The 18,648-nt window shown below is 37.7% G+C and overlaps 1 protein-coding gene across 2 annotated transcripts in view; it reads right to left on the reverse strand.

The window, feature by feature from the left end:
• The window catches only part of BTRC (beta-transducin repeat containing E3 ubiquitin protein ligase), a 202,300-nt gene that overhangs the window by 117,753 nt on the left and 65,899 nt on the right, over positions 1 to 18,648 (reverse strand). Inside the window, exon 2 of one of the 2 annotated variants that reach the window (XM_010356122.2) lies at positions 14,028 to 14,135. The exons of the other annotated variant lie outside the window; for it this stretch is intronic. Coding sequence (XP_010354424.1) covers positions 14,028 to 14,135 — 108 coding nt within the window. The remainder of the gene's footprint in view (positions 1 to 14,027; positions 14,136 to 18,648) is intronic. 2 annotated transcript variants of the gene reach the window in all.

Consider the following 18,648-nt stretch of genomic DNA (forward strand, 5'->3'; position numbering starts at 1 on the left):
CACACACACACAGAGAGAGAGAGAGAGAGAGAGAGAGAGAGAGAGAGAGAGAGAGAGAGAGAGAGAGAGAGAGAGAGAGATTCTAATTCAATTAGTGCAGTCGGCAACTCCAGAAAAGAGTAATTCAATTAGTGCATTGAGCTCTACAGTACCTCTAAGCAGATGTTCACCATCTTCAGGAACTGGAGCTAGGTTTAAAATACCTGTACCACTTTGATATGCCACTACATTATGTCATTTGTCAAAGTGCTTACATATGCTTTTCTGCCATCAAAGAAAAGATGAGGAAACAAACAGGCTAAGTTCCTAGAAATTTTTCCATCATTAACAACAAAGAAGTATATGCAATCTTAGGCAGTAATTAAATTACATTATTTAAATTGTGTTCAAAACAAGACGTGTCTACACTGTATTCTGACTTATTACACTTTTTTTTTTTTTTTTTTTGAGACAAAGTCTCACTCTGTCGCCCAGGTTGCAGTGCAGTGGGCGTGATCTCGGCTCACTGCAATCTCCGCCTCCCAGGTTCAAGCGATTCGTGTGCCTCTGCCTCCCAAGTAGCCTGGGATTACAGGCATGTACTACCATGCCTGGCTAATTTTTTGAATTTTTAGTAGAGACTGGGTTTCACCATGCTGCCCAGGCTGGTCTCAAATTCCTGAGCTCAGGCAATCCACCTGCCTCAGCCTCCCAAAGTGATGGGATTGTAGGCATGAGCCACCACGCCCGGCCAAGAAAAACCTTTCTAATAGAACCAACAAAGTAGAAAGCAAGATGCTTCAAGAAGTCTGATTCACCAATAATGGTGGTGATCAGGCAGGGATTAGATGACTCCTTCCAAACACATATTATAGAGGATTTCTATATTATGAGATGTATGTAACTAGATGGCCTCTGATGTCTGGCCCAATGCTGAAACTCTATGGTTCTATGAAAACACTGACATTTGCTCATGAGACAAGCCTGGAGTTTAAATAATAAAGCTAATCATTAATTGTGAAGGTGTGGTTGTAAAAAGCCCATAAGCTGTGAGGCATTTTCACTGTATTGATGCATACTACACCAAGAAGAAGAAATTTTGTAGTTTCTTTGTACTAGATTTAGAAAACTCCATAAAAGCACATTTCAGTCTCACTTCTTAAACACTTGCATTCCTCTTATTCTTCTAAGACTGCAAAAAATGGTTTGTTTTCATTCATCCTGTAGAAATCAGCCAATGAGAAATCAATTTCTACAAGAATGATTTTTGAAAACTTCCCCACTGAGTCAAGACAGTGGGTTCTCATAGCTTAAATGCAAATCTACATCAATGTTTATGCTTTAAAAATTCAGAGCAATACTTAAAAACAACAATAACTAGTTCTTAATATCCCTCCCTTTGGTATTACTTTCTGAGCACAATATTTTTAAGGACAAAAATCTGGCTACAAAGGAGCAGGACTTACATTTTACAAGTATTATCTCCTCTCTTTCTAGCATGGCCTCAAAGCAGGAATTACCAACACCATTTTTCCAGTTCATTTCACTGGACTGATGCAGAACAGCTCTTGCCTTTCACATTTTCAGAGGAGAGGGATAAGCTAAATAGTTGCCTTTTTTTTTTTTTTTCTTTTTTCTTTTTTAGACGGAGTCTTATTCTGTCAACCCAGATTAGAGTGCAGTGGTATGATCTCGGCTCACTGCAACCACCACCTCCAAGGCTTAAGCGATCCTCCCACCTCAGCCTCCCAAGTAGCTGGGACCGCAGACTGCTACCACCACGACTGGCAAATTTTTTGTATTTTTGGTAAAGACAGGGTTTCACCATGTTTCCCAGGCTGGTCTCGAACTCCTGAGCTCAAGTGATCCACCCACCTCAGCCTCTCAAAGTATTGAGATTACAGGTATGAGCCACAGTGCCCAGCCATTGAAGTACTTTCAATACAAACTCTTTTCCATACTCCAGAAGAATTGCAAAAGGCCATTCATTCTCAGTTAAAACTTTACTTGTAAATTCTATGCCCCAAAATGGATAAAAATGAAAGCATACATCAACAGTGCTTCCTTAGAAGAAAAGTTTTTAAAAAAATATATGCGTTGTTTTAAGATGTATTGTAATTTATAAACTCCTACTCGTTGCTTGAAAAAAAGATGTAATCTAAAACATAATAGAAAACTCATTGTATTACTACAAAATATTTTCCAAGAAATATACGGTGGCTTTTACAAGCAAGATTTTCTACTCATTTGGCATAAGCTGGACTAATATAAGCATAATGTTCCTTTCATATTACCTAATGAACTTTCTTACTGTAAATAAACATTTTCCACATTAAAAAACTATTTTTCTTTCCAAAATTTTAAAGTCTTCTATAATTTGACCACTTGTTAAAGACACTGGATAATCAGAGCAATAAATAAAATAGCTGGGTGAATTTTGATTGGCCTGGTAATACTGCCATATAGTACGCTATCAGTTTAACAAACTATGTCACTGCATCTCTTTACCCAATACCACCTTCCCAACTTCCTGCCTCCATAAAAACAGAACTGGGACCCAACTTGATGCTTCCTTACAATAGGGTGTTCCATAAATTCCACTATTAATAATACACTAACCCAACTTTATCTCCTTTGCCCACAGCCTGCATTTATTTTCCACTGTTAAGTTTGACTCTATCAGCATCACTCCTTTTTAACACTGTTCCTTTTCATGCATTTAAGGCAACTACTTCCAACCCTATCAATGAAAGCAGACAAATGGGGGAGAAAGGAATGAACTGCAAACACCTCAAACAAGAAAGGTTGCTTTAAAAAATCAAGTGTCACATTCTGACAGTTCAATATTTCATAGCCAATACAAGGAATGTACAACGACGCTGCAACTTTAAATCTTTTCTTCCTATGTCAGTCTCTCTTTCTCTCATTGTAATGCCAAAGGGAACAGCAATCAGAGTGGAGATGTTCTACGTGATAGAGGTCAGGACACCATCGGATCAACGTACCAGAAACACGACCTTGTTTATTTTTTTTCCACAGTATTATTGTTTACAGGGTGCTTTGCTCGTGTACCTTGTGGTTCTTAGCTAAAAGATGAAATTACAGCCCAGGATGAAGCGCTCAGGCACACATCCAATTTGTGTTTCCATCTCAGAAAACAAAAAGCTTCTAAGGCCCTCAGGCTGCCATTCAAACTTGGAGGCTGACATTTTTAACAGCATGAACCAGAGACTGGCAGAGAGAATGATCTAATGCATTTCTGACTTGTCAATCAAAGATCTCACCTCTGCTGTCTTGTAAACAGTTGGGGACCATCTAACTACATTCATAAACCTAGGGAGAGCTTACTGCCAGCTGGGGTGCTGTAGCCACATGCTCTGGCTTCTATTCACCAAAATCATGATTCAGTTTTATAATCTCACTGTAAATAGTCCATAGGCACATTTCCAGGACTACTGGAATTGAACCAGAGTAGGGAATACAAAAGAGATTTTGGTCAAATATTATGTTATTTTCAAGCTGCTGGAATCCTGTACTCATTTTATCCTCATTTTACCAATTCTCCCCAAAAGATTGCACTGTGCTGCAGTTGAAATGCTTTAAAAAAAATGACCTGCTTTTTAAAAATCTAGGGGAAATATATTAATATTATATTACAAATTTCCCTCATAGTTTATTACCAGTAACAAAACAAGTACTACCCCAAACAATGGCTCATATAAAGGGTAGAAACTACAATGAACAGTAGCAACTATATTTTGGTAAAACTAATCATGTACTTTCTTTTAAATATAAAACTTAAATTCATATACAAAAGCTTTGTACTTACTAATCTGACATAATGTAGTATATATGTATGTGTATATGTGAAACATAAAAACATAAAATTAGATTACTTATATTGCTAATAAGAAGACTTATATTGCTATTCTTTCCCTTCTGTATATGACCATCTAATACAACACACGTAAAAAGTTAGACCCAATCAGGAATTTTTGTTAAAGAATCAAGTACGAAAATGAATACTCCTTTTCTTCATGTCAATTTTACAGGGCATAGAATTCCAGTTTAATTCATACCAAGCTACAGATAATAGGTTGGCAACAAAGGTCTGGAGGATTAGAATGGTGTACCTGAGAACTTTAAAAGGCACATGACAGATAACCCAGCAGGAGAAGGTACACCTCAAAATCCCATTTCCATGTGATGTACTGCATCCCAAAGCCCAAATAACTATTTCAATATAATAGACTTGTTCTTCAGAGGACTGGTCATGAGAATAAGCTTAGAAAAGCTCAAAACTACTCAACACCACTCCCAGGAAAAACAAAACTCATGAGTATCAGCTCCCAAAGGTAAAGTATTGCAGTTCTTGGACAGCTAAACAGCCACACAAAGTCGAGAGATTTGTCTTTTTTTTTTTCCCTCAATGAGTCATTTGTAAATAACTTGGGCTTCTCTCTTCATGAAAAACGACAAAGGAAAGAGTTTTCTGAATGGTGTCTACTAAGATTCTGTAGCTTGGCAGCAGACATAAAATACCAAGTCTAGAAACGCACACAAACAACAAAACACTACCCTATAAAACAGAACAATAGTGAAAGAAGGTACAAATAGTTGTGGCAGTCACAAAACATCAAATAATTATTCCTGAATAGTGCAAAAAGAATTCCTGCAGTACAATGGCCTCTACTCAGTACAAACAAAGATGGTAATAACAAGAAGGTAATCTCATAGTATAAAGAAAGTAACAGTATCTCTCCAGGCTTCAGAGAATACAGGTGGGTCTTAACTGCCCACAGCCAGAATTTGTCTCATAAGGACAGTCATCCGAGAAGCTCCCATCACCTCTTTAAGGTTTTCATCAATTCCATCCTTTTGGTTTGTGTTTCTTATACTGGGGCAACATCAGGCCTCCCCAAGGGTATCTGTATCTCCCTTCTGCCATTAGAGGTACTGTTGAAGTTAAGTCAATTAGGAAAATCTAACATTATTCAAAATAAACAAAATAAGCAATAAACCCTTATCTAGAGTGAAGAGTTTAATTTTTAGGATCCACCATGAAAAATTTAAAGAAAAAATTTAAGGAAATCTGATTGTCTCACAATAAGATAATTTGGTTTACTCTAAATATTAGATAATGCCACACTTTCGCCTGTGAATGAACATTAGCCGCATCATAGACATGTCAAAATACTCAGTAATAAAAGAGCCTGTTATTTCAAAACTTGAAATAATTATTTAAGTTAACTAAGCAGGCATCTGGAAAGACAAATCAGCCTAAGATGTCACTTCTACAGGCACACTATTTCCAAATAAGACTATTTCCAAAATAAGATAAAATGTAGCAAATTCAGGTCATCTCTACTTTTCTCACTGAATGTATATAAAAGTTGGAAAGGCAGAAGGTGATCGATAGATTTAAACGTTGGCTAAAATATTTTAAAAATCCATAATTACACTGTTTTTAAAAGACACAATCTTTTTTTTATATATATACTTTAAGTTCTAGGGTACATATGCACAATGAGCAGATTTGTCACATATGTATACATGTGCCATGTTGGTGTGCTGCACCCATTAACTCGTCATCTACATTAGGTATATCTCCTGATGCTATCCTTCCCTCCTCCCCCCACCCCACAACAGGCTCCAGTGTGTGATGTTCCCCTTCCTATAAAAGACACAATCTTTAATATATTTCCAACATTTTGTTCATGCACTTTTAATTCTGTGCCTAATCAAGGCTTAATTAAGAAAGGGTCACTTTCGGCCAGGCGCAGTGGCTCATGCCTGTAATCCCTGTACTTTGGGAGGCTGAGGCAGGTGGATCACCTGCAGTCAGGAGTTCGAGACCAGCCTGGCCAACATGGCAAAACCCCATCTCTACTAAAAATACCAAAATTAGCTGGGCGTGGTGGCTCATGCCTGTAATCCCAGCTATTTGGGAGGCTGAGGCAGGGAGAACTGCTTGAATCCAGGAGGCGGTGGTTGCAGTGAACTGAGATCGTGCCATCTAGCCTGAGCAACAGAGTGAGACTCCATCTCAAAAAAAAAGAGAAAGGGTCACTTTCAGTGTGCCTAATGATTTCCATCTTTTCTCTAGGTTGCTGCTTATCACTATCAGCATTTTAATTTTACCAGTGTCTATTATTTTATAGAATAAGGATAAAATGCAATAAAATAGTCAAATAATTGCACAAACATATGCTGCTGTGAAGATAAAGATGTTGACATCATTGAAACTGAACTGTTAACTGGCTGGCAACGCTACTATATAATAGCTCAAAATGCACACTTGTTCAACAAGTCAAAATTTCACACACAGGATCCACTTCCAAGGGGTATCATCATAGTTTGAACTGAATAAAAGCCAAATGTATAAAATTTGAGGACTGCTCACAAATCAGACTCTGTGTATGTGTGTGTGTGTGTGTGTGTATGTAAATGTGTGGTCCGGTTAATTATCATTATTTCTCTCTGAATACAGAACATGTGTGTATGTACGCACAGGTACTACTAGAAATAATTCAATGCTTTCTCGCCTCCCACCCCATATATGCTATTTAATAGTTTTCTTCAAATTATCTGTCTATTCAGTCATTATTCAGCAGAAGTATCAACTACTATACTTGATACTGGAAACATGAAATGAACAAAACATAGTGCTGCCCTCAAGAAACTCACAGTCTAAGGGGACAGAGGGACAAATACACAACTATACTAGCTTATCAGTGCTATGACAGGGGTATCTACTGCATGCTCTGGGTACAGATCCTCTGACTAGTTTAAGAGAGAGAAGATAAAGATCAGGGAAGACTTTTATTCTAGCTCAGCTTGAGCTGAATCTTGAAGACTAGGTAGATAAAGGCAGAGAGTGGGTAAAGGACAATAGGTGTTTGTAGAGGGGTTTTTCAGGTAAGCAGAACAGTATATGCAAAGGCACAGATATATAAAAGAACACTGCACCTTTGGGGAACTGAAAAATTTGAAATGACTAACAATTACATGAGAGGGAGGTGGTGGTGAGATACAAGCCAAATTCAAACTTTGTTCAATTCAAAAACATGTGAGCAGCTCTCCATGAGATAAACAGTGACCAAAATCAGTATTACCAGATGATGAATGTAGAATTTGAGCAATATGACATAGGTGAAATTCAGAAATTATTAGTATCACTGAAATGGCAATCTCTGGGAGGACATTTAAAATCCTTCCTTCTTTCTACTTCTCTGTATTTTCTACAATTAATATTAAATGTTTTAATTGTATATCTTATAATTTAATTAAATGGTAACAAAAATACTTAAAAACAAAACTATTATTTGGGCGTGTGTGTGCGCACAGGCACACATGTATAGATAAGTCATTCCAGATCAAAGGACACTAACATGTTAATTTAGCAATAATTATCTTAAAGTGGAAGGCATATGGGTGATACTCTTGTTTATATATTTACCAAATAATGTGCATATTCCATAATAAACAATAATTCATTTTATTAGGAGAACAATTTCCCCACAAACAAACAAATAAAAACATGTTTGATTTGTCATTCCCTGCAAACCCCTAAGGTGAGGAGTGTAGCTGGAATAAATACAAGTCAAATGTTAACATATACACACAAAAAAAACTAAATTTATTATGCAGAAATTATACTACACTGAAATTATTCATATACAATGGGGGGTAGCAGCTACAGAATGAGAAGCATTTCTGTCACAGTATAATTTTCCTTATGGTATTGTTTTGTAATAGAATTTGAATGTTAATGTATATTCAATTTGATAATCCATATTCCTCTAAAATCTCAAATGTAAAATTAAGTTTTCCATATATATAATGAATAATGCTTAATTTTCCTAGTATTGTTCCATTTTAACATTTCACTTTGTACATGGTAAAATTCAGTAGACTTGTAAGCATTCTTAAGTAATAAAATACAACATCTCTCCTGAATTCAATACAATTTCAACCTTTGACATGGAACCCTAGCTAATTGTAAAATAGCATGTTTCACTTAGCTCAAGATTTTCCTAAAATTACTAGCTATACTTGATACCTAAAGTATTCTAGGACCATATAAATCTACATATATATATATTTATTTTTTAATTGAAACAGGTCTCACGCTGTCACCAGGCTGGAGTGCAGTGGTGCAATCATGGCTCACTGCAGCCTTGACTTCCTACCTCAGCCTTCCAGGTAGCTGGGACAGGTGAGTACCACCACAACCAGCTAATTTTTTGTAGAGACAGGGTCTCACTATGTTGCCCAGGCTGGTCTCAAACTCCTGGGCTCAAGAGATCCACCAGCCCTGGCCTTCCAAAGTGCTGAGATTACAAGCATGCATCATCGTGCCTGGCCCCTTACTTATATTCTTACAGTTAGAATTTCATTTCTCTTCTCTTTCAATATCTAAAGCAAAATAAAGAATCTTAATTACTCAGTTATTTTTAATTACTTTAATTCTATTGCTCATTCTCGTTTAATATTATAGATTATAGGATCACCATTTGCTGGAGATGAGCAAATGACTCCACCAAATATATCTACTGGTAATCAACAGAAATCTAATCACTCATACACTTTCCAGGATAAATCAATGGAATGATGAAAATAAAAATATCTTCAAACTAAACATATCCCCATAGAATCTATTTGAACATCTTTTTTCAGCATCTTCCCTGTCACTAGTTTTCAAACCATCTCAATGCTGTGGTTTCAATTTAAGCTACTGGGAATAATCCAGCAAATTCAGCAATGACTCCATAGCTCTTCCTTCCTTATTGCCATAAGAATTTTGACTTAAGATGCCTCAAACTTACTAAAAGAATCCAACGATTAAAAAAAAAAAAGCCATGAAGCCATTACATTACTGAGACATTTCCTTAAACGTATTTGTCAATATTAGTAAAAATGGGTATTCCCACTGTGACAACCACTTTGAAGAATTGCTTGACTGTCTCTTTTAAAGTTAAAAACACAGTTACTCTATGACTCAACAAATTCCATTCTTAGGCATGTACCTAAGAGAAATAAAAATACATGCCAAAAAGAAAGACTTATTCAAAACTGTTTATAGTAGGTTTATTCATAATAGGCCAAAATTGGAAACAATCCAAATACCTATCAATAAATGAATGGATAAACAAACTGGGGTATACTAACATAATGAAATATATTTAACAATAAAAGGGAACTACTGATATATGCAACATGGATAAATCTTAACATACTGATTGAAAGAAAACAGACACAAAGAATGTATACTATATGATGGCATTTATATGAAGTAAGTTCAAGAACAGGCAACACTAATTATTGGTGACAAATCAGAACAGTAATTGCATATGGGGGATGGGTACAGACTGGAAAGGAGTATGAGGAAACTCTCTTAGATTATTAAACTGTTGTGTATCTTGAAATTGAAGGTTACACAAAAGTATACATTTGTCAACACTCACCTAAGAGTACACTTATGATCTATGTATCTCACTGTATGTAAATTTTGCCTAAATAAAAATCTAAGTAAATAATTTACCTAAATAAAAATCTAAGTGAATAAAATAAAACCTAAACCAGAAGGATGCAAATGAACTAAGACTGCTGTAATTCCAGTAGGTGGGCACAGAAAATATTAGATTCAAATCCAGTTTCTGCCTATTAGTTAACCAGCATTATCAAGCACCTATGTGTGCTGAACCTGACACAGAACAAATTATTGAATTGATAGGATAAAACCAGTACATAAGCCCATTTTTGCTACATAAGACATAATAATAATCTTGTTGAGGTGGGGTTCAGTGACTCATGCCAGTAATCCCAGCACTTTAGGAGGCCAAGGTGGGCAGATCACCTGAAGACAGTTAAGAACAGCCTGGCCAACATGGCTGAAACCCCATCTCTACTAAAAATGCAAATTTAGTAGAGACAGAGTTTCAGCCATGTTGGCCAGGCTGTTCTTAAGCAGTGTTTTTTCACAGGCACTACAGCTCTGAACTCCTGGGCTTATACAATCCTCCTGCCTCAGCTTCCTGAGTAGCTGGGACTACAGGCATGCACTGCTGTACCTGGTTCCTCCTCATTTTTTAAAAGTGTTTTCTGAAAAGCAGAATTTTTAAACAGTGATGAAGTCTAACTTATTAGTTATTTATTTTATGGTTCATATTTTTTGTGTCTTAGCTAAGAAATACCTGCCTAACCCAAAGTCACAATGATTATTTTTGCCACATTTTCTATTAGTTTTACACATTTTTAACTCATATTTAAGTCTGTGATCCATTTCAAATTAATTTTTGTATACAGTGCAGTATAACAGTTGAGGTTCATTGTTTTGCACAAGGATACCCAATTGTTCCAGCATAATTTGTTGAAAAAAACTGAGACCAACGGGTTTTAATACAATGGACAAGGCTTCAGATACTATACTGCAACTAATCTTCAAGAAACTGCAACTACCTGAAAAAGGTATTAAAATATCTTTCCCTTTCAAACTATATACCTATGCCAGGTCAGGTATTACTCATACATGTCAACCAAAATAACAAACCACAATAGATTGAGTGCAGAAGCAGACATGAGAATCCAGCTGTCTTTTCTTAATCCAGACATTAAAGAGATTCATAAAAATGTAATACGCTAGTCTTAATTTTTTTTGAAAAATATATTTTTCATAAAAATGTTATTTGCATTATATGCCACAGGTTTATTATAGTCTTTAGGTGAATTAAAGCACATTTATTTTTCCTAATTCCTATTACAAATATAGTGAATATCAATAGATATAAGCCATATAAACGAAAGCACTTTGGGGTCCTCAATAATTTTTTAAGAATTTAAAGATACTGGATGCAAAACCAAGCTGCCATCATCTCTCTCTTCAACTACTGAAATTATCCTTTTTATAGCCAGACTAACATATCTAAATGCATCTTCTTATAGCCAGAGTAATGCAAATCAGATCAGGTAAGACTTGCGTTTAAATCCTTTCAGTGACTTACTATTCTTAGCATCAAGACTAAACTACATACTTTGAATGGCCCATAAGACCTGAGTGATCAAGCTTCCCCAGTCTTTCCTCACTCTATTCTCCCTTTCTCTTTACTCTCTGAAACAACAGTCCTGTTTTCAGTAGGGTCCTTAAACGCACCAAGCCTCACTGACTCTTGGGGCCTTTGCACTGACTCTTCCTTAGGCTGGAAATGTCCTCCTTCTCCTCCATTCCTCCTTGTTATCAAGTTAATTCCTATTCATCCTTCAGATCTTAAACATTGATTACCTGATCTTCTTTACCTCAAACTTCAGGTTAGATTGGGTCCCCCTTTTATATATTCTTACAGCTCCTTGTACATTCCCTTCCTAGACTTTATCAGCTTGGGAGATTACACTTTTAGAATTATGTGATTTAATAGCTCTCAATCATTTCACAAAATAGAAATATAATAAACATCTATGTATGTTACGTAAAGTATTCAGTAAAATTTTGCCAAATACCCAAGATCAATAGTTCTCATCAGATTCTCAAAAGGATCCATGATCCCTGTGTAGTGAAGAATTACTCTTCACCAAAGAAAGGAATGGCCTTTGCGCTTGGCTATTGGAAAGTGGTCTCTGGGCCCCCGGAACTTCTTGTCTGTTATCTCTGTTTGCCTTAGAGATTTAGCTAGTGGACAAATGTAATTCATGTAGAACAGGAAGCTCTACAATTGGATCCTTCCCAGATTCTGCTCTATGTGTCTCTTTCCGCTAATTTTAACCTGTGTCCTTTCCCTGTAATAAACTGTGAGTATAATTGTTTTCAGTGAGTTCTAAGTCCTTTCTAGCAAGTTATCAAACCTAAGAGTGGTTGTGGGGGCCTCTAAACAGGAAACTAGTTTCTGAAGTAGGAGCAGCCTTTCAGGAACTACTATTGTCTCAGACATTGCAGACTGCCTAAACTAACTGCAACCCCAAAAAGGTTAAAAAAAAAACAAACAAAAAAAACCCAACAAACTAGACTGGATTCTTCAATGGCAGAACCTTGTCAGTGTGATATGTATTTAAAAATATATGATACAGCCAAGCTCAGTGGCTCACACCTGTAATCTCTGCACTTTGGGAGGCTGAGACAGGCAGATTACTTGAGCTGGGGAGTTCGATATCAGCCTGGACAACATGGTGAAACCCTGTCTCTCCAAAAAAAAAAAAAAAAAATACAAAAATGAGCCAAGTGTGGTCGTGTGCCTGTAGTCTCAGCTACCCGGGAGTTTGAGGTGGGAGGATAACTAGAGTCCAGTAGGCAGAGGTTGCTGTGAGCCGAGATTGTGCCACTGCACTCTAGCCCGGACAACAGAGCAAGACTATCTCAAAAAAAAAAAATTAAAAAGATATTTCACTTTGAAATAAATAGGCAGTCACAGGATATCAATTACTCTCCAATAATAGCAGTAATGTTTATAACGATCATGATAGAAACAGCAACCATCACTGCATGCCCTTACTATAGTATCCATTTACAGATAAGGAAATAAGGTCAGGATCATACCACTAGTGACAAAGACAGTATTCAAGACTTGATTTCGCTAGTTTTAGAATCTGCATGCTTTACTATATTGTATCTCATAGTATAAGCCAAGGAAGTTTAATATTAAATTTTGTAAAGGAAATTGAAAAACTTAAAATATTAAATTTTGTAAAGGAAAAATGAAAATCTCCAGTTTTATGATCACTAAATAGTATCACTAAAAATTAACAACTCTTAGCATAGCTTAGGAATGTGGAAAACCTAAGTTCCCCTCTTTTAGCTAAAATTTAGTCACAAGCATTCTGACACAGCCTATCTTTGAAATTCTTCTAAATAGATATGAATGACAGGTTAAAGGCAGGCAAATATTAATATAAAAACTAATTTGTTGTGTATTACTATAAAATGCTAAACACAAATTCCAAATACCTGACGTAGATAGATAAGACTCAGCCAAGAAAACAATCATGTATGGTACTCTAATCTGTAAGCAATGAGCACCAAGCTCTTTCCTACATTTTCCTCTACAATTTTCCACATTATTCCTCTATAAGTTTCTCGCACATCCTGGAACTGACATCCTGCCCTCTAAGAAAGGCTGAGGGGTCTGGGTGCAGTGGTTCCTGCCTATAATCCCAGCACTTTGGGAGGCCGAGGCAGGTGGATTACCTGGGGTCAGGAGTTTGAGACCAGCCTGGCCAACATGGTGAAACCCCGTCTCTACTAAAAATACAAAAATTAGCCGGGCGTGGTGGCGCACAACTGTAATCCCAACTATTCAGGAGGCTGAGGCAGGAGAATTGCTTGAATCAGGGAGGCAGAGGTTGCAGTGAGCTGAGATCGCGCCATTGCACTCCAGCCTGCGCCATGAAGCAAGACTCCATCTCAAAAAAAAAAAAAAAAAAAAAAGGAAAAAAGAAAGAAAAGCTGAGGGGAACTGGAATCTGTTAATCCATGAAACACTAGCTAGACTGTCTCAAGGTGAATACTGTACCTAAAGGTCTCAAAGGTCTTTCCACCTAGAAATTAGAAATATTAATCAAGATATAAATAAAACAGTTGTTATAAAAATATATATATTTAGTAGTATAATTACCCGGAGACACTCTGAAGAGAGCACTTTATATTTTGAGTAATCATTTAAAAAAAATAAGAAAATGTTCAAGAACCTGATTGTAATTACTTGATTGATTATACTAATTGGCTTTATGTAGGTCCAGAGCAAATATTACATACTGAACTGCTATTTATTGAGATTACTTTAAAATTTACTATCATACTTCTTCTTGATCTGAAAGCCAACAGTCAAGCTGTACTATGTCAATTTTTGTAACCAATCATGATGAAAATGTCTTAAGAGTGGATCAGTCTGGATCTACATTAAAAACTAATCATTAAAGGAGTACTGAGTGATATGAGATACAGGCAATATGAAGGAGAAAAGATGAACATAAGTAAAGCACGGGAAAGGAGGAGGAACACACTAATGAATCAGACACACACACTAATGCCCGCAAATAACCCACAGAGACAGAGAAAGTACCTGGAAAGCTGTGAGTGCGCCAGTCCCTGGGTTATACAGGCATCGCAGCGAAGGCATGCTGTCCGCCAGGCTGGAGCAGCCCAGCCACAGAGACCTGGGCATAGAGCACTGCAGAGAGAGGACAACTATGAGATGGGACAGTATGAGACAGGATGGCACAGATTACAGGAATTTTTAAGGCTTGGCTGAATACAATATTCCAGTTGCAGCTGACCTTTATGATAGAAACATCTTTAAGAAACACACTACTTACTGGTTCTAACCCCAGGGAGAAACCCAAAAGGGGCAGCAGAGGCCAACAGGCAAGGGGGAAACAGAAGAAGTTATCGCTCAAAAAACCAAACATTTAGTCAAAAAAATTTTGTCCCTATTCTTCTATGTATCAGTCTAAAGGAAATCTACTTCTTAATCCAGTTGATCAATTATTTTCCTCTATGCACCTCAACTCAGTTCCCGTAAACTCACCACAGGGTGTAATACTGAGGAGACTAAGCAGAAAGAGGAGAAGTTCACAGAAGCATTACAATATTAGGAATGGTAAATCAGAAAACAAAACACTAAAGAGGGTTTTTTTTTTTTTTTTTTTTAGAAGGAAAAGAAAAAGTATTGTATCCCTATGGCTTTGACAGCAACAAAGTCTGCACAGTTTGCATACGTTTTATGTGTCTTGTTAGTCTGCCATTCATTAACCAAAATGCACAGTTACCATAGTAGCTGCCTCTTCATCTTTCCAGATGGATTAGGGGTGTGTGGGGGGTGGGGGGCGTAACACGGGGAGAAGAAACAACCAAAACAGAAGGGAAAAACAACAAAGAAAGAGAGCAGGGACACAGAGAGAAAGAAAGGAAAGAGAGAAAGGAGAGAGGAAGAGGGGAGGGGATGGGAGAGTGGGGAGGGGAGGGGAGGGGAGAGGAGAGGAGGGGAGGGGAGGGGAGGGGAGGGGAGGGGAGGGGAGGAGAGGAGAGGAGAGGAGAGGAGAGGAGAGGAGAGGAGAGGAGAGGAGAGGAGAGGAGAGGAGAGGAGAGGAGAGGAGAGGAGAGGAGAGGAGAGGAGAGGACACCTAGAAAGCTGTTGGTATTAAAACCTTCTAAACAAACAAACAAAAAATACATAAGAATGTAGATATATATATATATACAATGGTGTATTCAGTAGTCAAAAAAGATAGAAATTACAATTTCTAGTAGCTCTAACTAATTGACATTAGTATTATTGCACCTATAGCTTTGAAGGAAACCGTACCTTTCAAAACTATTTTTGCATTCTTCATGTTTCTCTAAAAGTATCCCAGGCTGAAGTTTTATCTATCAACTTGAATGCTATTACATGTCTAATAATAACTAAAAAACTAAATACCTAATCATGACACACATAAAAACAGGGATACATATTTTAAAATATAGTAGTCCATATAGATAACATTAAACCTTAAATTACAGACTTTGAAATACTTTATATCGTCATAGACTTTTTTTCTCCTTAAAACAATATAGTTGTAGAAATTAATATTGGGAAGCAAAATATAGTATTCACTGTTTACACCATCTAAAATTGATAAAAGGACAATGAGAGCTATGCAAAGGGTTTGTGCCTATGGTCCAAGCTACTCAGAAGACTGAGATGGGTGGATCGTTTGAGCCCAGGAGTTCAAATCGAGCCTGGGTAGCACAGCAAGATCCTGTCTCTTAACTAAATAAAGATAGATAATGGGCTGCAAATAAATCCAAAGGAGATCTATGTAGATCCCCTGCTTTTAGATCATTATCCTCATTTTATTTACCACCCATAGGACTACGCTTAATACATTATCCTCATTTTATAGTTAAGGTGACTGATGCCCAGGAAAAATTAAGTATTTATCCATGATCATGAATTTACAAAGTAAGGAAGTAGGGACTAGAATCTTGGCCTGTTGCTTTCTAGTGCAGAACTCTTCCTCCTGCCTCTATCCATCCCTCAGTCATAAAGTGGACATTGGGCTTCAAAAGAAGGGTATCTGCTAAAGGCATCACTAGATAACATACCAAGCAAAACAGCTAAACTGCTTTGAATTACTCCAACAATCTCCGAACTTTGTTCACTGTTTCCAATGTTTTTTCACCTTGAGCTACGATCCATTTTATAAACAGCAGCTAAATAGAATAAATAATTGTCTTCACTTTGTTATCATGTCACTCTCATCGACAATTCATAAGGGCTCCCTATAACTACTGTATGAAATCCAAGCACTCTATCAATCTGACATTTCCCCCACTGCCAACATCAACTCACCTTCTCTAATCTTCTAATTGGCCCGGGCACTCTAGCTAACTACCTACCTTGATACTTTGTTCAAATACTCATCTCACCCCTACTTCTTTAAACTTAGAATTTCCTTCTCCCTCTCACCCTGCCAATCCACATCTACCATTTACATCAATATCTCCTTAGAATTATGTATACTAATTTCAGTCTCTGCCAGTGGTTCTTAACAGCAGAGATTCTCATATTGGAAGGAGAAGGCAACAGAAAGAGAATGGAGAAAATAGGGTAAAAAAAAAGCTTCCTTGCTGTTGAGAATCACATTCTACTCATATTACTTCTCTGTAAGTATTAAGAATGCTTTGCTAATTTTTGTAAGTAAATGATATTAAAATTTTCTTAAGGCTAATATTTTAATCATTTATTCAACAAATACTTATTAAATGCTTTTCTGGTAGTAGACACTGTCCTGGGGTCGAATGTGGTGGCTCAATCCTATAATCCCAGTACTTTGGAAGGGCGAGGCAAGTGGATCCCTTGAGCCTAGAAGTTCAAGACCAGCCTCGGCAACATGGGAGACCCCATCTCTACAAAAAATCAAGAAAATAGCTGGGCATGGTGGCACACGCCTGTGGTCCCAGCTACTTGGGGAGGCTGAGATGGGAGGACTACTTGAGCCAGGGATATCAGAGCATCAATGAGCGGTGATCACGCCACTACACACCAGCCTGGGCAACAATGCAAGACCCTGTTGAAAGAAAGAAGAAAGAGAAGGAAGAAAGGAAAGAAAGGGAAGAAAGGGAAGAAAGGGAAGGAAGGGAAGGAAGGGAAGGAAGGGAGGAAGAGAGGAAGAGAGGAAGGGAGGAAGGGAGGAAGGGAGGGAAGGAGGGAAGGAGGGAGGGAAGAAAATAAACAAACAAACCAACAAACAAACTGTCCTGGGCACTAGGGCTAAACAATGGACCAAAAAACCCACAAAAATCCCTGTCTTTGTGGAACTTATATTCTAGTGACTTTCTCTCAACCTTAAATTTGGGCATGGTGGCACATGTGTATAATCCCAGCTAGTCAGAAGGCTGACACAGGAGAATCACTTGAACCTGGGAGGCGGAGGTTGCAGTGAGCCAAGACCAAGCCACTGCACTCCAGCCTGGGTCTACAATGAAAATCCTTGGCTGGGCGCGGTGGCTTACATCTGTTACCCTAGCACTTTGGAAGGCCAAGGCAGGCAGATCATTTGAGGTCAGGAGTTCAAAACCAGCCTGGCCAACATGGTGAAACCCTGTCTCTACTAAAAATACAAAAATGAGCCAGGTGTGGTGGCAGGCGCTTGTAATCCCAGCTACTCAGGAGGCTGAGGCAGGAGAAATGATCGAACGGGGGAGGCGGAGGTTACAGTGAGCCGAGGTTAAGCCACTGCACTCCAGCCTGGGCAATACAGTGAGACCCTGTCTTAAAAAAAAAAAATTCCTTAACATAAAAGTAACTCATTATTATAAGAAATGCTGTACACAGGCCGGGCATGGTGGCTCACGCCTGTAATCCCAGCACTTTGGGAGGCCGAGGCGGGCGGAACAAAAGATCAAGAGATCAAGACCATCCTGGCCAACATGGTAAAGCTCTGTCTCTACTAAAAATACAAAAGTTAGCTGGGTATGGTGGCGCGTGCCTGTAGTCCCAGCTACTCAAGAGGCCGAGGCAGGAGAATCACTTGAACCCAGAAGGCGGAGGTTGCAGTGAGCTGAGACTGTGCCACTGCACTCCAGCCTGGCGACAGAACAAGACTCCATCTCAAAAATTAAAAAAAAGAAAAAAGAAAATGAAAAAAGAAAAAAGAAATGGAAATGCTGTACGTATGCAATTGGTTAAGGTTCTGTGTATGCTGGGTACAAAAAAGTCTCACAGTCACTCAGAAGGAAAGATTGAATTTGAGAAAAAGAGAAGTCAGAAGTGGGTATAAATAAAAAGAGCATGAAAAACACAGAAAAATGACAAAGGAAATAGTGGAAGAAAATCAAGGCGGCAATGGAAAACAGCGTGTCTCTTCTCCTGCTTCCCTTCACAAGAGGGCAGGTGACGTATACACTTTTAACCATACCAAAGCCACCTGCATGACATACAGCAAGCACAGCTGGATCTAGAAACCAACCAGAACGCTTTCATTCACAGTCTTGGGGCTCTTTTTTAAATTAAAATATACATATTTATTTTTTGAATGTTCCTTGGTAAGTTTTTAAGGCCTTCCTCTCATGAATGATTTGTTTCCTCCTTTTTACATAAAAATCTGCGTTATTTTTGTAGTACGTACTTGATAAATTATCTGAGTTTACTTACTTGTTCTAACACTCTTCCTCATTCATTTATCCCTATTCTCCATCAA

This window comes from Rhinopithecus roxellana, chromosome 11, assembly GCF_007565055.1.
Source record: "Rhinopithecus roxellana isolate Shanxi Qingling chromosome 11, ASM756505v1, whole genome shotgun sequence".
Lineage (NCBI taxonomy): Eukaryota > Metazoa > Chordata > Mammalia > Primates > Cercopithecidae > Rhinopithecus > Rhinopithecus roxellana.